At 39.8% G+C, this 18,834-nt stretch overlaps 1 protein-coding gene across 1 annotated transcript in view; it reads left to right on the plus strand.

Moving 5' to 3' along the window:
- The window catches only part of TPRG1 (tumor protein p63 regulated 1), a 192,057-nt gene that overhangs the window by 154,453 nt on the left and 18,770 nt on the right, over window positions 1–18,834 (plus strand). The window contains exon 5 of the mRNA XM_008580087.1: window positions 18,161–18,314. Coding sequence (XP_008578309.1) covers window positions 18,161–18,314 — 154 coding nt within the window. The remainder of the gene's footprint in view (window positions 1–18,160; window positions 18,315–18,834) is intronic.

Genomic DNA, 18,834 nt, shown 5'->3' on the forward strand with positions numbered 1-18,834 from the left:
TCGCTCAGCCAGTGAGTGGGAACCGGTCTGTATGTGGGATCCGAACCCTCCGGCAGGAGCGCCACCGCGCTTCCCAAGCGGCGCACTTATCCAGTGCGCCACCGGGCCGGCCCCTTCCCTACTCTTTAAACTTATAATGGTTTAGGGCTATAAAAAAAATTTCAGTGGTGACTCTAAATTCTGTATGAAATAAACCATACCAAAAAAAAACACAAAAAAACTGCTAAGCAAAAGCTTTAAGGTGACAAGTTATCTCAAATGTTATTTCTTTCCCACACGTCATTTGGTGACTGGCTTTTACAAGATTTTGTGATTAAATGCTAAGTGGCAATAAGCAGAGAAGCCTGGCCAGATTGTTCTAGAAGGAAGGCTGGAAAGCATTGTTTAAAAAGATGTCAGTGGACATGAGGGACAATGAGAGGGGACTCTGCAGTGTGTATTGAGCTGCCTTGCAGGACAGGCCAGAATTCAAGCATCCTATGGTTTCAAGTCTGCTTGTTTTGGCCCTTGTTCAGATTACTCTGCTTAATAGGAACCTGCAAGCTCTGTTTCAGAGCTTACACTCAGTTTAGGCAGCTCTCTAATTGGTTTATGTCATTCATTAGGAATTTCTTTTCTTTAAAGTTGGCGACTTGATGCCAGATTGTGGGGAGAAATACTGTACCACCCATATGTGCTTTGTTGTTCCCCAGGTTATAAAGGAGGTGCTGTAGGCTCCTCTGACAGTGTCCTTAGCTTGGCTCCCAATTGCAACAGAGTTGGAGGCCTGGTCTGTTTGGATGGGATGCCCTCACCTCCCACTTCCACCTTCGCAAACCAGGAACTGCACTGTGAACCATGTGCCCGGAGAGGCTGACCACTTTCTTCTTTTCTCCTGCACTGAAAATTGAGGGCTTCCAGATCTGGGTCTTGGACAATTAAAGGACTCTTTCATACCCAGAGAGGGTTTGGCAGAGGAAAGATGGTGAAAGTGTGGCAGGAAAGGGAGCAAAAAGCATCAATTGCTACCCCACGGATTCCTTAAACCCAGGAGGGCCAAGAGTCAGCCCATGTTCCCTCACAAACCTCCACGGATGGCTCACTCACAGAGGATGGAAACCTCAGGCCTGTAGAATAGAAGGATACATGACAAGATTCTTCAAGGATATGTCCAACTAATGATTAAGATTTTATTACCTTTGAATATGAAGTCTATCTCCTTTTGTTTTAAAAAATTTTCCTTGTCACTGCCCTGATCCACGTCCTCACAGATTCTCCACACAGAGGCTCCTGTTCTCTCTCTCCAAACTCCATCCCGTTTCCCAAGTTTTTACTGTTTAACTTTTATTAATCAGAGCCATAGTCAAGTTCATATCTCTTCCCTTATTAAAAGCTTTCTTCAATCTCCAATTATTTATAGGATAATACCTTACAAGATAAGGATATAAACTCCTTAGCCTGGTTTTCACTATGTTCTATTACCTGACTCCAATCTCTTTGTCCAACCTCTTGGTTGACTTCTTCCCCTATGTATGCAAGATTTAAGCCACCATGGAACTTTCAACTATTTCTGTGCAATGCTTTGCAACTTCTTCTGGGTATGCTATGAAGTGCTAAAAGAAAGATGGATATATAGAATGTGAATGTCTTTTTATCAGTTTACCTTTCTCACTAGATGCTTATATCCATGGGTACTGACTGGGGATTTTGAAAATTGAAGTTTACCTATGTAGAGAATGAAAAAAGTGAAGAAGATTTTGAATCAAGTATTCAGATGCTGTATATGTGATATGTAAGAGCCTATGGGCATGAGGGGAGAGAAGCAGGCTCTTTCTTGGAACCAATTGTACACTACATAATAACCAGATTGATGGCATAATATCACCATATGAGGCATATAAATAGTATAATTTGTGCTTGGGACCTACTTTGTTTCTCGTGTAGAAGAGAATGAGCAAAGATTGAACTGGAATGATAAACTAACGTTATTGAAACACTCCATGTTCTACAAGATTTTTGTAGTTTGACTGGGAAAAACATATTACCAGCCCCACTCTGTCCCCTTTAGAAAGATGGTAAGTGGGCTGGGTATCATAGTGGAAAATACATAGGTCTGAGGTCAAATAGACCAAAGACAATACTTGAGCGCTTTTACATAGGCTCTTTGAACTTCAACAGAGAGGAAGTGGGGAGGAGGAGAGGAGGGAGAGGAAGAGAAAGGAAAAGACAGAGAGAGAATTTATATCATTTTAGAGCAGGAAGGAACTAGTTAAAGACTTTAAGCTTTAAGACAATACTCATTCACCCCACCTAGGGTGCAAAGTAGAAAAACTCCAATACTTTGTGCCTTTATATTATGTGCTTCTATTTGGAATAACCTCGCCCTGATCTTTGAATGCCCACTTCTTCTTACATTTCCATGTTCCAGTTAAACTAGCACTTATTTCAGGATTGACCAATCCTCAAGTCAGACGTGGAATCTCCCCCTCTGTAATAGCAACTTCTCTTCTTATGGTTCTCTCCTCCTATCTTTCTTAGAACTGTTACATCTTTCCTAGTACACTGTGAGCAACCTGAATGCAGAGGAATTGTACACACAGAGCAACCTGAACTGCCTAGGACCCACATTTGTTGAATAAAGAATATTGTTGCTAAGCTAGAGTTCAATACTTTACGTCTTTTAAACTACATTTTCTCTGTGGCTTTAGAAGTCCGATACTCTATCCATTCCGCAACAGAGCCACCTGTCTCTGTGGCTTTAAATAAGAATTCATTTTGTTTAGTATTCAGTACTTAGTTGACATAAACTCTATTGGGCACTATTCCAATTGCAAAAAAAGATTTTGCCTCTTGGACCTTTAACTTATCATGAAGAAGCTGGTTTGATAGTCTGAGACTTGTTTCTTCTCTGCTCTCTGTGGAGATATATGGGGATATGGTAAATTAAGGTCTTTAGGGGATTGTAGGTACGATGCAAATTTTAATTTAAATGATCAGAAGTTCCCAAGGGTGCATGATGCTGTACTAGGCATGACACAGGATTAATTAAAAATTGCACTCAAGGGCCGAGCCAGTGGTGCAGCAGCGCTCCCACCGCGGGTTCGGATCCTACATAGGGATGGCTGGTGCGCTCACTGGCTGAGCGCAGTGCGACCGGTCTCAAAAAGGACAAAAAAAAAAAAAAAATCGTGCTCAAACTTTTGGGTTTTTTTGGCTCTTACATTGTTTGCAAATAGAATTAATTTGCCAGACACTAAAATTTTCTGCTGCCTCCTAATTATGTTGTGAAAATATAATTTATTAATTTATTATTTTATTTTATTTTTACTATCTAGTTGATGGACTTTATTTTTATGGCAGTTTTAGATTAACAGAGAAATTGAGCCAAAAGCATGGATAGTTCCCATACCCTCTTGCAGTTCCCACCCACCCCATGCAGTTTCTCCTCCCCACCCCTCATGAAGTTTCTATTACTAACATGTTACATTAGTGTGTACATTTGTTACAATTATGACCCAATATTGATATATTATTATGACCTCAGTTTTAGATTAGGGTTCCCTCTTTGTTTTGTACAGTTCCATAGGTTTTGTCAAATGCGTAATGTTATGTCTTTATCATGACAGTACCATACCTCAAACATTTATCTTTTTTGTGTGTCGGGAGGTTTCATTTTTAAACGCTGTCTTTTTTCTTTTTTATAAACATGTAGACAATTTCTTCACTTCTGACCAAGATAGGAGGTGTGTTTTATAAATATGTTTGGGATTCTACCATCCTTAATTCAGAAACTATTTTTAAAATTGAGGTAAACTTTGCTATGAGTTGTTAATTCAATGCTTGTCTTACCAGGACATAACACATTCAATTTCTTTTGCTTTTGCCTTGAGCATTTAGCCTAAATAAGTCATCAAGAGGCTTTGTTTGTTCTGCCATATAGTTTCTGATCAAAATCTCCTTTATGAAAGATCAGGTGCCAAAAGTGGAATTTAACTAAGAGCTGTGTCTAATTTCTTCAAAAGTCAGTTTAAAAAACCAGCTCTTCACATGTAGTTTAGCACCAGGGGCAAAAATGACTTAGAAATTAAAAACTGCATGAGTTTGATGGTGGATTCCAGGTGAGTTGGCCGTGTGGTAAGTCACCGACACAGCTATTGTTATCATTGGCTAGATTAGCAGATATACAGCCTCTAGAAGGAAGAAAGGAGTGTCATGGCATATTCCATACTGATTGGATCACTGTTGGAGTATTGTTTTCCCTTCTTGGCCATATACTTTAATAAGGACATTGGAAAATTAGAACATGTTGGGAAGAAGAGAACCTGGCTGGTGAAGGAATTTTGACCTTGTCAGATGAGGAGTGGTTGAAAGAACTAGGTATTTGTTGTAGTTCCTTTTTAAAATAAAGCTCATGCGCTCTCCCTCTCCCTCTCTCTCTCTCTCTCTCTATATATATATATATATTATGTATATATGTATAGCTTATGTATTTATGTATAGCTTATATATATTGTTAGCTTATGTATATATGTATATTGCTTTATTTTATAGAGAGAGAGAGAAAAAAAGGGAGAGGGAGAAAGAGACAGTGATTCTATGATAAAAAAAGATATTACTGTAAAAATTTGAATAATCTTCAAACAAACCTTACACTAGTCTGTTTTCCCAATGGAAAATAAATTTTCTTGAGGACTTCTGTTTGATAATTTTACCATATGACAGGAGAGTTGTCTGAATTGCAGCCTTTGGATTTTGCCTTTGAGCACCTCACTGATCAAATCCTCTTCTGCTTAAATTCCTGTCTTGCAAACAGCTAAAAGCTACCTTGCCTTCTAGTAGTTAACCAAGACTCATGGCCTAGGCTCACAACATGGACAGCCTTTCTTTGGTCGTATGTGGCTGAGCCCATCCACAGAGTGTGAGGAGCCCTTAGGGCTAAGGGGATTTGCCAACCCAGAGCCCACACCACTCCCCCTCGCTACTTGTTCTTAGGTCTGGTCACATCACGATCACCCAGGAGCTTATTAGAAGTACCGAGTCCAGAATCTCAGGCCCCACTCCAGACCAACTGAATCAGAATCTGTGTTTTAACAGGGTCCTGATTTAATGTGATTCAAAAGCACATCAAAGTTTGTCAAGCATTATTCTATACCATGCTTTGGGTGTCTGATACCCTAAAATGTCTTGCCCAAATGACCCTTCATCTGCTTTCAGGGTCTGTGTGGACTCTTTAGCAGATCTGTCCTTCCAAAGCACACTATGTTTCCAGTGGACATACACTTAGTCCTGAGGAGTGATCAAGAGGGGACCATTTGGGGAGTGGACCTATGGAAGAAACCTGAAGGCATGGGCTGGTTGTTTTTACTTGTGTATGCAAAGCCTGCCACACCGAGGGACAGAACACTAGGATTGGGGAAAAAGGAGGGAGGATCCTAGATCTCCATCCATACTGTTGCTCTGGGCCTGGTAGAAATGCAAGCTCTGTGGTAGAGGTAAATCTTAGATAAAAACAAAATCATAAACCCCCGAATTCATATGTATGCAAAGCAATACTATTTCAACATGAAGATAAATCAAAAAACCCAAGTAAACCTTAGCTTACTTACCCCAAAGCAAATAGATGCTGTGGAATGTAACTGAATGAATCCTATTTCAGGAAATGTCTGGAATTTCTTGACTTTGTACATAGCTTTGCATTTCACACCATTTTCTTTCTCTGCCCCTTAAATTTCTGATTTGGCAGGTTTTGATAGAAGCAAGAAAAACTACCAGGAGTGCAAGGACATTCAGACATTTCTTTTCTTCTGATTTACTTTTCAGAGTTCCTCTGAAAGAGTGCTTTTAAATCTATGAAGAGAGGCTCTGAGTATTCTACATTCACTCTTCAATAATTTTACTAAATAGGCATCCTTATCTCCATTCTACAGATGAGGAAACAGACTATGAGGGTTAATGTGACTTCTCCAAGGTCACATAGTAAATGTAAGTGCTAAGATTTGAACCCAGATCTACATTTACTAAATAGGCATCCTTATCTCCATTCTACAGATGAGGAAACAGACTATGTGACTTCTCCAAGGTCACATAGTAAATGTAAGTGCTAAGATTTGAACCCAGATCTACATCCTCTGAACTTTACAACTCCTTTTATTACATCGAGTACCTCATGATTAACATGGGATTTGTTTTCTGAATTTCACCTGTGGTAGGTATAATAAAATCACTTTGGACAGGGATGGAGGGGGCCACTGAACACCCAGTTCTTGGTGAACACTTTGAATGGCTCATGTTGACCATGACCAAAAGGGAAAATATTGATTATGTACTACATTTGTGTGTGGAAGTTAGGCATGGACATTTTTCCTTTGTTCACAAAACTTACTATATGAAATACCATAAATAAACCCCCCCTCAGGAAATGTCATGAATGTAAAGGGAAAAATAAAGAAGTGTATCACCTATAATCTCTTGAAATTTGTTCCATTTCAAATTCCTCCAAAGCAGAAAAGCAAAAATGTTTTCAGCCTTAGGAGCGTAAATGATGGGAAAGTGTGAGGAGAGAGGATCTGGGGATCTGGGTCCCTGACTGGTGGGTCAGAGCCATCTGTACCCACTGCCTTCCCCAGTAGTCCCTGCTGTTCCCCCATGGGCCATGGAGAGAGGGGCCTGAAGTGTGTGGTAGCTAGTCTCTGGAGGTGCCCTTGTATGTGTTCCAGACCGTCCACTCACGATCTCCCTTGAGAGGAAATAGAAACAAACGAGATTCAGAAAAATGTTTTTCTCAGAAGAGGCCTTTTTTTTTTTTTTTTTAAATTTTGCTACTCTATACATGTTGAAACTTGGTTATTTGGGATGCTCAAAAGTAACTTCCTTTTAAGAGAGGAGATGAAAACTTACACAAACCTGAGGCCCATGTAATTTGCCAAATGTCCCAATTTATAATAGAGGGAGTTGCCTCAGAATGTTTCCTTTATTATGTGGCATTCTCCTTGGTAGCTTTGCAAGAGCTGCCCTCTCCTCTCCCCACCTGGCAACCCCTTGGCACAGCAAGGCCCTAGTACCGACGTGGCATGCCAGCATCTGCAGCAGAACGCTTGCAAAGGAGGGTCACAGACTACCTGCATGCAAAGGTACAGCTCATTCTGTCCTAGGCGTTTCTCTAAAACTCTCATTTTATGTACATCTCAAAATTGATGAAGGATTACTCCCATCCCCCTTAAACAAACAGGAAACACTTTAAAAGCTCACTTTAAAGAATGCAATTCAGAAAAAAAGACTAACGAAAGAAAAAAGCAGCAGCAGCCAGATCATTCTGGTCTGAGGAACAAAATTTTTATTTTGCTTTGTGTTGAATCTTTTAACAATTAAGATCATGAATCTACTCATTTCAAAACTGTTTGATTGTGTACTATGAGATGGATATGGGGACAATGGACATAATTTAGCCATGGACCCTAATCTTTAACAGCTAACAGTTCCTTTGAAGATATAAGACAAACGTACAGAATAACTTCATATTGGTGAATTATCACAAATGTAAGACTGGCTCATGTAAGTTGAATTGTTTGGTTGGAGCCCTGAAAAATTGTGGTTTTGAATATTGGAAAAATGCATGTTAAAATTGTACTTGGAAGGCCTTTGATATCAGGCTGAAAAAGTGTCTTTAAATTTGATAGACTTAGAATCTCCTTTAGGTGTCTGAGCTGACTGGATCAGCACCGTGGAGAAAGGTAGAGGACAGATTGGTTCAGGAGCAGAGAGACCAGAAATAAAAATGTGGACTCTAAAATGACAGTCTTTACACATGCTCACTGGGGGAACAAACAACTGGTTTGTACAAATGTTTCTCTTCTTCATGGTCCTGTACAGCCATAGGATACCATGGAATTATCAGAGGATGTGGAATCAGAGAGGCCTAAGTTCTAGTGCCAGCTCCACCACTTACTACTTGATGGCTTTGGACCTCAGTTTCCTGATCTGTAAAACAGACAGTATAAACTTACCTGTGAGCTTGTGGTAAAGACAGGAGATAATGAACGTAGAGTTCTTAGCATACTGCCTGGCATTTGTTAATTAGTTCTTAAGACTAGCTCTTGCAATGAATGATGACATCTTAAATATGCGGGTCACCTTTTCTGTGTAAAAATAACACATGCTCATTACAGAAAGTAAGAATTTTTAAAAGACAAAAAGATTAATCTCATAGTTGTTATCAATATATAGTGTTAATATTCTAGTGTTTCTTTCAGTCCTTTTATGTGATTCCCACTCAGGTTTAGTGCCAGGCCAATGAACTGGAAAGGAAACAGGCTTAATGTTGTCCTTCTTAAAATTTTATTCTTCCTGTTGCTACATTTGCTTTGCTGTTTACAAGAAGCAGCAGCTCTGGATCCCTGCATCTGGCCTTTCTCTTCCATCACTGCAGACATAGTCCTGGTCTCAACCTGTACTCTGAGCACCTCCAGGAGTGGGCAACCTTTGCCAGCGCTGCTAACTGTGCCCTTTGTTAACCAACCCTCAGATATCTTGAACATTCCTATCATGCATATAGGATTCAAGGCTGTGAACTGGGAGACCAAGTCGAAGTCCTACCTTTGGGTCAGAAATATCTGAGTGTAAATCCCAGACTTTTCTAGCTCTGTGTCTTTAGGCATTTCACGACTCCTTCCTAATTTCCAGGTAACAACAATTCCAAGAGGAACAGTGGGATAATGAGTGAGGAAATGTTCTGAGTGCTGTAAGGCACTGTCCAACTAGCAAATATTGAATGTCTACTGTTTAATAGGCACTCTTATAGATTTCAAATATTTAAGTTATATTTAACTCTTATAGTATGTTTTTTGAGAAGAGGAAATTGTGGTGCAGTAAGATTGGGAAACCTGCTAGTTCAGTTAAGGGGCAACCTCAATAGAATCTGTTGAAAATAAACATTTTGTTTCTCTTTTCCTTTTCTTCTGCCACCACTGCCGGTACCACCCAGCCTTTGGTTTTATGCTTTGTTTTGTTTGCCTTTAGTCTTCTTAGTGACACCCAGCAGGAAGCCAACAGATAGCAAGGTTCAGCCCCACTCATGCCCAGGGGACCAAGGAAGGCATCCCACTTAGCCATGTGACCCACTCATCTCTGCACACACAGTGTCTCTGTTCTGTAGTTTTGAGTATGGCAGTCAGACAAATTTCTTCCAATTATGTAGATTTCTGGTCTGTCTCCTTGCCTGGTCACATGTAGCCCAGCTGGAAATAAATCCTGTCATCATAAAAATACAAATCATGGCACATGGCACACAAACATTTTCTTTTATGAGTCTTTGCTCTCATGATTTCCTGTCTTCAATGCACTTATGCTTTTCTTTTTCAGTCACCCTCTTGGCTCATCAATGGCCTCATATCCATCAAATCCCAGCTAAGATACCACTTAATTTATAAAGCCATTAGACTACTCTGAATTTCTCGAAGTCGTGTTATATATCTTTCAAGATTCTTGCATGGTAATTCGTTAAAGTTGAAAATCAGTAAACATGTACTGAATGAATGAAGCCTTCTTTGATATTTTCAACTATAAGAGATTGTTCCTGCCTCTGAATTCTCATTACAATTTTATCTAGAGGAATTACTCTGGACTTTATAGAGGAATGTTATCAGGAATATACTTAAATGTTGCCATGAAGTAATTGTTAAATATTGTGGGAGCTACACCCTAAAAGGTTAGGAGAGATCAGAATATGAGGATCCTTGTACAGAATATGACAATGCCAGTGTCTGCCAGAATATGACTTAAGAATGACAAAATTTCATGTCATCCCCATCAGTGGAGAGAAGGTTTATTTTTAATCCTGGGATCACATTTGTTTTATTCTGCAGGCAACGACCCCAACTGGGTCATTTAGATGTTCACAACTAAAAGAATCATATAGTTTCTTCTTTATCCAGAAGTTATTTATCATCAACTTCACTGAATTAGCGCTCCATTTAAATGGCATCTGAGAAACCAAAACTTTTTCTATAAAATCGATGCATTTTCCTGTCAATAGAAGTTTAGAAAAAGCAAATTGAAAGAAGAGCAGCTAGAGTCAGCGATGTTGATAGTAGCAAGAGATGGCAGACTGCTGGTGACACAAGAGAGAACTGACATAGGAACCAATGAGTTCAGCAGTCAAGAATATTTTAGAGCTTTGGGCAAAAAGGCTTACTCTTCATCTCTGACAACTGGCTTTCTAACAGGAAGCACTGGAGTATAGGAAAGTATTACAAAGTGATTGTGTATTAGTCTAAATAACCTTCTAGAGTTCAGTCTCTGTTTTGATAAAATTAAGGAGTCAAGGACATAGGACATAAACGTTGACTAATACATTTCTTCCAGGTCTTAAAATCTGTGGTTTGTGAAGACTTTTATTAAGTAATAAAATGGTTATTTTTAGTATAGTATGTTTAAGAAAATAAGTACATAAGTTTTAAAATGACTTTCATCCAAATAATCCATTTGTACCAATTCTGGAAAAGAAAGTACACCTCTTTAGGTTGTTTAAGTGAAACCCAAAGGTAGGTAATTCTCTGCTCTGATGGATTCAAAGTGCTACATTTCTGTAGAGTTGGAGAGTCCTCTAGAGACTATATAATCCAGTGTCTCCATTATTTTATAGAAAGGGAAATGGGGGCTCTAAAATGTTGTGCCCAGGTCTAAGTCACAAAGAAAGTTCGTATAAGTGCTAGAATTAGACCTAAGTTTATTTGACTGCTAATTCAGAGATCTTACTACCACAACATGTAACATTCTAAAAATGAAATAATATGGTGTTGAAATTTCCAGGCATCCTAACTTGGTCTGTGAATTTATTCATTCTTTCATCTTCATTAAACAAGGATTTATTAAATGGTTACTATGTGCCTGGTACTGTAAGTGCCCATATTTATTTTAACATAAGTATTTCCTGCATACACACATGCACATCCCGACACTGTGGGTCATGAAATCTTGGACTGGACCTTTGGTTCAGACCTTAGTCTTCTTTCCCTTAGCCATAAACATAACCACCTCTAGGACAATCACACCCAAGGTTTCCCAAGCAAATATGTATCTCTTTTAAGGACTTTAAGCCTGGGAGAGTCCATAGCCTCTTTTAGCAATCATTGGTCTCAGCTGCCTTCTGAGAATTTCTCATATTCATTAAGTCATTCTTTGGCTTCTTGTCTAATCAGTATATATAATATACAAATTATTCTGATCTTTTAGCAAAGATCTTAATTTATTGGGGGCAGAAAAGGACCTTAGAGATGCTCTAGTTTTAACCTCCTGATTTTACAGATGGACCCCTGGAGCCCACGGAGAAGAAAAGGATTCAATTACCCAGCAAGTTAGTGGCAGATCCAGATTGTGAACTCAGGCCTCCTCACGCTCACTGAGGTTTCTGACTATGGCATGACAATGCCCTGAGTCCTCTCTGTATAGACACTGCTGATCCTTTTTACTTTGTCACTTACCTTCCCCTCAAGTAACAGAATTTCTTGGTTACCCATGACAGTAAATGGTTAATCTCACTGAGCCAAGGCTCTGGAAACTTCTGGGAGGGAGCCAGGTGAGCAAAGAGAGCAGATAAAGGCAGCACCTGCCTATGGGTTTGGAACAGCCTGGGGACATGGAGAGAATGTAAACACATTCTGCAAATCTTATTGTCTGACTCTGTGCCAGCATCTTTTGGGTTCTTGTCATGGAAAATATTTCATCTGAGGTCATTCAATGAGCAAAGGAGCACTGAATACCCTCCAGGGTGCCAACTCTGTCCCGCTTTTGTCCAGATTAAATAAGCAAGGGACTAACATTTCATGGGCCTAGGAGGTTGCTTTTCAACAATCCTGGCTGTAAGGTAGAGAAAAAGGAGACATGAAGAAAATATATGATGTGTTCTGAGCCGCTCTCTCCCCTCCTGCCCGCCCTCCTGCCGCTTCCCGGCTCGCTCTGTTTACTCACCCATACTTACAAGCACACGCCCTGCGTTTAGAGCAAAAGTTAATGTCTGTGCTTCCTCATAAATCTCAGTTTGGTGCCTCGAGCTATGTTTTTAATTCTGTGGTGGAGCTTTGAGATTTGAGATGAGTGGAAAGGAGGGGCAGCTGACGGAGGTAATGCAGCCTGCTGTTTCTCCTTCTGGGGCGCCTGGCACCCTCATTCAGTTCTGCTAACAGGTAGTTTACTGGCTCGGCAGAGAATCTTCATCTTCGAAGTCCAGAATGGAAGGAGAGGGGAGTCAAGGGAAAGGGAGCTGTCTAGGTTGTCCCATGCAAAAGGATGCATGGCTTCTCTCCGAAGAAAGAAGAATGCATGCCATGAGCAAATCGTCCCTAACTGGTGACTGGCTGGTGTATTTTCTAGTTCAGCTAAAACTGACTTAAAGGAGAGGAGTCCTTCCTGACAGAAATAATTTCTTGTCTACAAAGCTTGTGATTGAGACAAGTTTTCCCTTCATTCAACTTGGAGCTACTTTTTGTGTTGTTAAACGATATTTATTTTTTCATACTGGGTCCTTCACCACTTGTCTGAGTAGTTTCTTCTGGATAAACCTCACCTCTTCGACATGTCTTTACTTTTTTGGTGTAGAAAGCAAAACTTCTATTGGTCTGCTATGATGGTTTAAAGTACTAGTTGCTTAGGCTTTTCACCCTGCTGACAACGGTGTTTGAGTAGAATTCTGAGTCACAGAGTAAAACATGTAATTAACATGACTAAAGGAAGAATTGTGATCTCTGAACACTCTGGTCACTGGTTATATATTCATAAAATAAAAGAATTGGAAATTGGCCTCTAAGGGACCTTCCAACTCAGTCTAGTATCCTAAGCAGTCTCTGACTATTACAAACCCATTTCTTCTATCAAGTCCTTATGGAGCCTTTCCTCTACCTCTACATCTTTCTGGGAGGCTTTGAAATTTACCAGCAGTGAAGAATACATTGCCCTTCTTGATTCCAGAAGGGTGGGAATGGAGGCCAGATCCAACCGATTTCCTTGAGGATAGACAGTGGGCATAAAATAAGTTGTAATAGGTGGTCCTCTGCTTCTGTAATGAGACTCGCAGGTTTCTATCTGTACCTGTTTGAGGTCTGGGGAGGAGATGGTAGTAAAATCACCCCAGAGATCATCAGTTCCTAAGCTTCTGGAGTTCAGGGACTGAGTCTTATCCATTTTTCTACCCCAAACAATACCCCACACAGAGAATGTGCTAAGTGGTGGAATCGAAGAGAGAAAACTTAGGAATGTTCTAGGGAACCACCTCTGAAGTGATTTAAAAGATTATTTTTAACTCATTAGAAAAGCTAATTAAGGAACTATACTTATTCAGTCTGAAGAAAAGCGAATGAAGGGCCAGTTTCAGCTATGTGAATGGAAGTCTTTCTGATGTATTTAAGTAGGAAATATATACATCAATATATTGATAGGAAGCAGAGGCTGAACATATGAGAAGTATCCTGGGACTCAGAATCAGGTGGAGGAAGAGGGATTCAATAGGTGAAGACAAGTGTAAAACATCCCAGCATGTCCTCTGCATTAGAGATTTGTTTCTCTGGTTTTATTTTCCAATGATTACGGTGTTTTTCTTAAACCTCCCCCCGCTTTTTTAAATCCTGTTTCACTAGTGGTTCTTGACTTGGTGATCTGATGAAGACCTGGTTATATTATTTATCTTATTTCCTGTAACTACATCTATATCTATTAAAGTTGCTCAAAGAAACAGAGGATGCCCTGGGTCCTAAGGTAGAAGTCGATGTTTTTCTTAAACCTCCCCCCCGCTTTTTTAAATCCTGTTTCACTAGTGGTTCTTGACTTGGTGATCTGATGAAGACCTGGTTATATTATTTATCTTATTTCCTGTAACTACGTCTATATCTATTAAAGTTGCTCAAAGAAACAGAGGATGCCCTGGGTCCTAAGGTAGAAGTCGAGGGCCAGCCCCCTCTCTCTGGAAGCAGGGAAGAAACAGAGTATGCCCAGGGTCCTAGGTCAGCATACACTGCTGGGGAAACAGGCAAGGAACACGCAGAAAACACCTCTTCCTCAGGGTGGCCCATCATAGCCGCCACCACAGCCATGGCTGCCGCAAAAGCGAATCAACCCCACATCAGTAGCCACAGCTGCCATGCAGGCAGCCTGCCAGGCACCCGACTGCAGTGACACAAGGAAAGTCACCAGCAGAGACCAGTAAAAGAAGAGGACATCTCTCTCCTCAAAGCACACTCCTGCGTAATAGAAGAAGCAACTGCTCTACCATGCCCCTGCTTGATTTCTGACTTTAGTAATTTCTTTCTTTTTTTCTTGGTTAGTCTAGATAAAGGTTTGCAAAGTTTGTTGATCTTTTTAAAGAATCAAGAAAAAAAAAAGACTGTCATTCTACAAAGCATTATTAATGTAAATATCTAATCAAACATTAACTTTGCATAATTCTTTTAGGGTATAATAATCTTTATATGTATTGTGTAACTTGTTAAATATGTAACTATCATTCATTTTCTTTGACAAACTTTTTTATGGGAGATTGAAATCAAGCTCAAAACTCATTTCTCAAAAAAAAAAAAAACAATTAAAAAATAAAGTAGCTCAAAAACATGACTATATAGCTTAAATAAAATAAAAAAATGCAAAGTCTCTAACAGTACATAGTGGGCACTGAATATGTGTTAGTTGGACAGTGCTTTATAGCATACAAAACATTTTCTTCTTCTTTTTTCTTACCGGTAAGGGGATCACAACCCTCGGCACGGTGTGGTCTGCGCCTGCTCAGGCAGTGCGCGCACCAGCCCACTCTCACGCATGAGCCACAGGGTTGGCCCCATGCAAAACATTTTCCCATCCATTATCCTCTTGTTCCTTATAGAATTTTTTTTTACCTAAAGATCAGAAAGGTGGTGTGAAATGTCCAAAGACACAGAGCTAGTGAAAGCATGGTTGATACCCAGAGTATGACTTCAGGAAGCAAGCTGCCAGTTCTTTCTTAGCTTAATAATTTGGTGCTGGCAATCTTGACCTGAGACTGAATCCCCACTTTGATTAACTCTTCCAAAGCAGCTTGGTGAGAAAGACCCAGTCCTCTAACCCTGATGACATAATTTGTAATTTTCCCCTTCACTTCCAGTGCTACCTTATTTTTCTACAATCTTGTAATTGCTAATATTGTGTATACATAAAATCTAGTTTGTTTTAAGGCAGAGATTTTCTTTCTGATATTTGGCTAGGATCCCTGGGCAGGCTTTTTGCCCATAAATAATGGCAAGCTATTTAGAGCAATTCTTTTTATTTTGTTTCCCTTAGAAATAAGGCAGTGTTGTGCTGTAGCAGAACCTTAACTTTGAGTGTATTTTGTAGGAGTGACCCAGAATGGTGAAAAGACTTCTGAATGAGGTCTCAGGAAACCTGGGTTTTCACCAATTCATCCTTGTCCTGTAGTGATGCTTTGGGAAAGTCCTGTACTTTCTGAGTCTCAGTTTTCCCATTCACCGAAAGGAGGTACTGAGCTATGGCTTCCAAGAGCCCTTCTACCTGTGACATTCTATAGTTTATGAACCTTAAAATGATGTTCCACCAAATAATGGCTGATTTATGCTTTTACATGTTTGTAAAATATTATGGGTAGATCCTAAAGGTCCCTAGGAGTGGTAGGGCAATACGATGCAACTTTTGCAGCAAGGGATGTGTTCTGCTTTGAGGGGCTAAGTTAATGCCTCTAGACTAAAGAAGCAATAACCCCGAGGCTTCTTATGGATGTTGTATGTTCTTGACAAGGTGAATGTTAGCATCATGACCATAGCTGTCTACACCATTCACACAGAATTACTGAGGTCATGGAATGTCACACCATGCAAACACTTTAAAGGACAGATGGGAAAGTCCTTGTATTCTTTCTGAATATGAGTAAACATATTCAGAAGATTCAGAAAGAGAAATGATTCAGCTTCAGAACGAGATTCTGAAAAAGAAATGATATTGCCCATAGTCACACAGTATTATGTCAAAATCATTCCACTTTTTATTCCACTTTGTTATCTCACATGACTTTTCTGGTGGTAAGCACATGTTATTATTGAATAAAACATTTCTTGTGATAAAGACATCTACATTCTCCACAATTGCCCTAATGACATTTTACAGAAGAGAGGATGGTAGATTTTCAAAGCACTCTGGTACTAATGGTTTTGCTGGAGGGTCTGAGAAGCCCCACCTTAGTTTTACCTTTGGAGAGATTACTGAGTTTTAGATTTATCCTATCAACATTTACCTGTGGAGTTCAGGGAAGAAGGTTGGCTGAACTTGTGTATATAGAAATACACTACATCTCTGAGAAAAGTCATTGCCATGGTAAAATTGGTTATTTAGAAATAGAGTCTCTTCTGAATTTCATGCTTTAACTTCATTTGGGGTTTCCCCAATATAAAAATATATAATGTACATTTATTAGATAAGTTATCTTGGCCGATTCCCATCCTGTTTGAAGAAAAGTAAAATTGCACCCAGCACATAAATTGACATACGAAGCAGTAAATAATTCCATTGTACAAGTTGCTTTAATGGACTCATGCCAGAATGCTCCATTAAACCAAGCACACACAGAATATTCACTGAGTTTAGAGTTTATTGCCAGGCCAGAAGAAAAAAAATAAATAAATGTAAGTATGGGGGATGATAAATGTCAGTACAACATACAGCCGCTGAGAAAGTGAAGGGTGAGGAAGGGAACTTTAGAGGTATGCACTACATTTTTCTTTTCCTCTGTCTTTTTCTTCTTCTTCTTCTTCTTTTTTTTTTCTATTCTTTTTTCTTTCTTTTGGGGCAAAGGATTAAGTACAAAAAAATTTAGGTGTCAGCTTTCAAAAAGAATCATCAAAAATATGAGCGCTCGGCAGCAGAATGTGGCAGGCTCTTTTCTTACTTTCCTTTTGTAAGGAGAAGCTCAAGAATCAGCCAATTGGGGATAGGATGTTATATGCATATGTGTGAGATTGTGTTTATACACATCTCTGCATGGATAAACATTCAGAAACCACAATAGCATTCCCAAAGAAATCCTTCCTTAATACAGGAAGTGACAGCTTTGTGCAGGCACCACAATTAAGCTCTGGTTTTTCATTCTAGAAATCCTAGGATTTAATTTCTAGAAGAAATGAGACCTCTGTGATATTCCATGGAGATGCTTAGAATTACAGGCAACTTAGTTTCAAAGCTTGTCGAATTCAAGGCACCTGAGCTTGGCTTAACCTCCAGGCATCTCTTTGCATTCAGAGACGTCTAAAACCACAAACCATGAATTCTGATGGACACATGCAAAAGAAGGGGGCACAGAAATGACAGTTTTGTTATTCAATGTGGCTACCCTCCTCTGCCATGACCCGCTCCCTCCCATTAACCCTCCACTACTCCCAACTAACTTTCTCTTGCTCTGCACTCGGGTTTACCAGATGACCAGGCCTGTGCTATGCCAGAGTGGCTTCTTCCTATGTGTTGTGCATTAGGACTCTGAATTTAGTGGGAAGAGGCACGCACGGTCTCTCTACAAGCTTTGACATGTTCACTGACACAGTTTCACTGAATATTATGTGTGCAAAGAAAAGACCGTAAGATACAGAAGCTGAGATCATAGAGCTCTTCGAATTGGTCTCATCCCTCTCAATGATTGTATATGTCCTACCATTTGGGAGGTCCCATGTCTTTTCTCAGTCAGTTCTTGCTTATATTTACTGCTTTGAGGACACTGTTGCTGTTGTCATGTCATCTCCTTCCTCCTCAAAACTGTTTTCCACCTTCACTGTTCCCACTCCTGTCCCACCCCTTTGATACCTCCCTCTCTTTCTCTTTTAACTCTTACCATTAGAATGTTGGCCTGAGGTCAGTGTCCATATTTCCAGTTTTGACCACTGTCCTGAGCGCTAGACTCACATTTCTAACTAGGCATTTCCACATGAAATTCTCAACAACACCTTGAACTCACCATGTTTGAAACCAAATTCATCCTTTTTTCTTATCTCCTAAATTCCCTTGAATAATTTAACTAGTTGGGAGATTAGCCACTTATCTCAGCAGCAATATAAAGCCTGACTGAAGTATTACATTCCTTTGCCACCTTTTCTTTTTGTTTTAATCTAATGGAAATGGCTAATCCAATGGAAAACTTTTTTTTTTTTTTTTTTTTTTTTTTTTTTTGTAGGAGACAAGGAGAAGGCCTTAGGATCTACTGGGGGAGTCCGGAGGAGCAGTCCCTATTGTCTCGCTGGAACCCATGGTCCACTGAGGTTCCTTACGCTACTTTCACTGAGCATCCTATGAAATACACCAGTGAGAAGTTTCTCGAAATTTGCAAGGTAGGAGGCACATGGGCATCACTCTTCGATTAGCTTTGTTGGTGTAGCTATGTGCTTCTAGAGCGTGTACTGTTAATCAGCTCCCTGACACTTGCACCCAGCCTGGCAATGACCAAGTCACTGCTGGAAGCCCCCTGGTCTCCCCTATGGGAATGAGGAGGGTGCCACAGGCCTCGATCCTGCCCTTCCTCTTTCCTACATCTTTGATACTATTTCCTTCCCCTTTCTCCTCGCCCCCTCTCTCCCAACTGCTCCTCAACCACATCACTGAATGTAAAAAAAAATAATATTAATAAAAAATTTTTTTAAAACATTAAAAAAATAAAATCAATTGGTCTATCTTGCAAAAAAAATGCAAACAGATAAGATACAACCTGGGGTTTATATAGACAAAAACTTTATTAGATCTGTAGCTTTTTTAGTAAACAGTGAAACTTTTATATATGTAGATATACATAATATTTTGGGCTGGCCCGGTGGCGCACTGGATAAGTGCGCCGCTTGGGAAGCGCGGCGGCGC

Source organism: Galeopterus variegatus, unplaced genomic scaffold (assembly GCF_000696425.1).
Source record: "Galeopterus variegatus unplaced genomic scaffold, G_variegatus-3.0.2 Scaffold83, whole genome shotgun sequence".
NCBI lineage: Eukaryota > Metazoa > Chordata > Mammalia > Dermoptera > Cynocephalidae > Galeopterus > Galeopterus variegatus.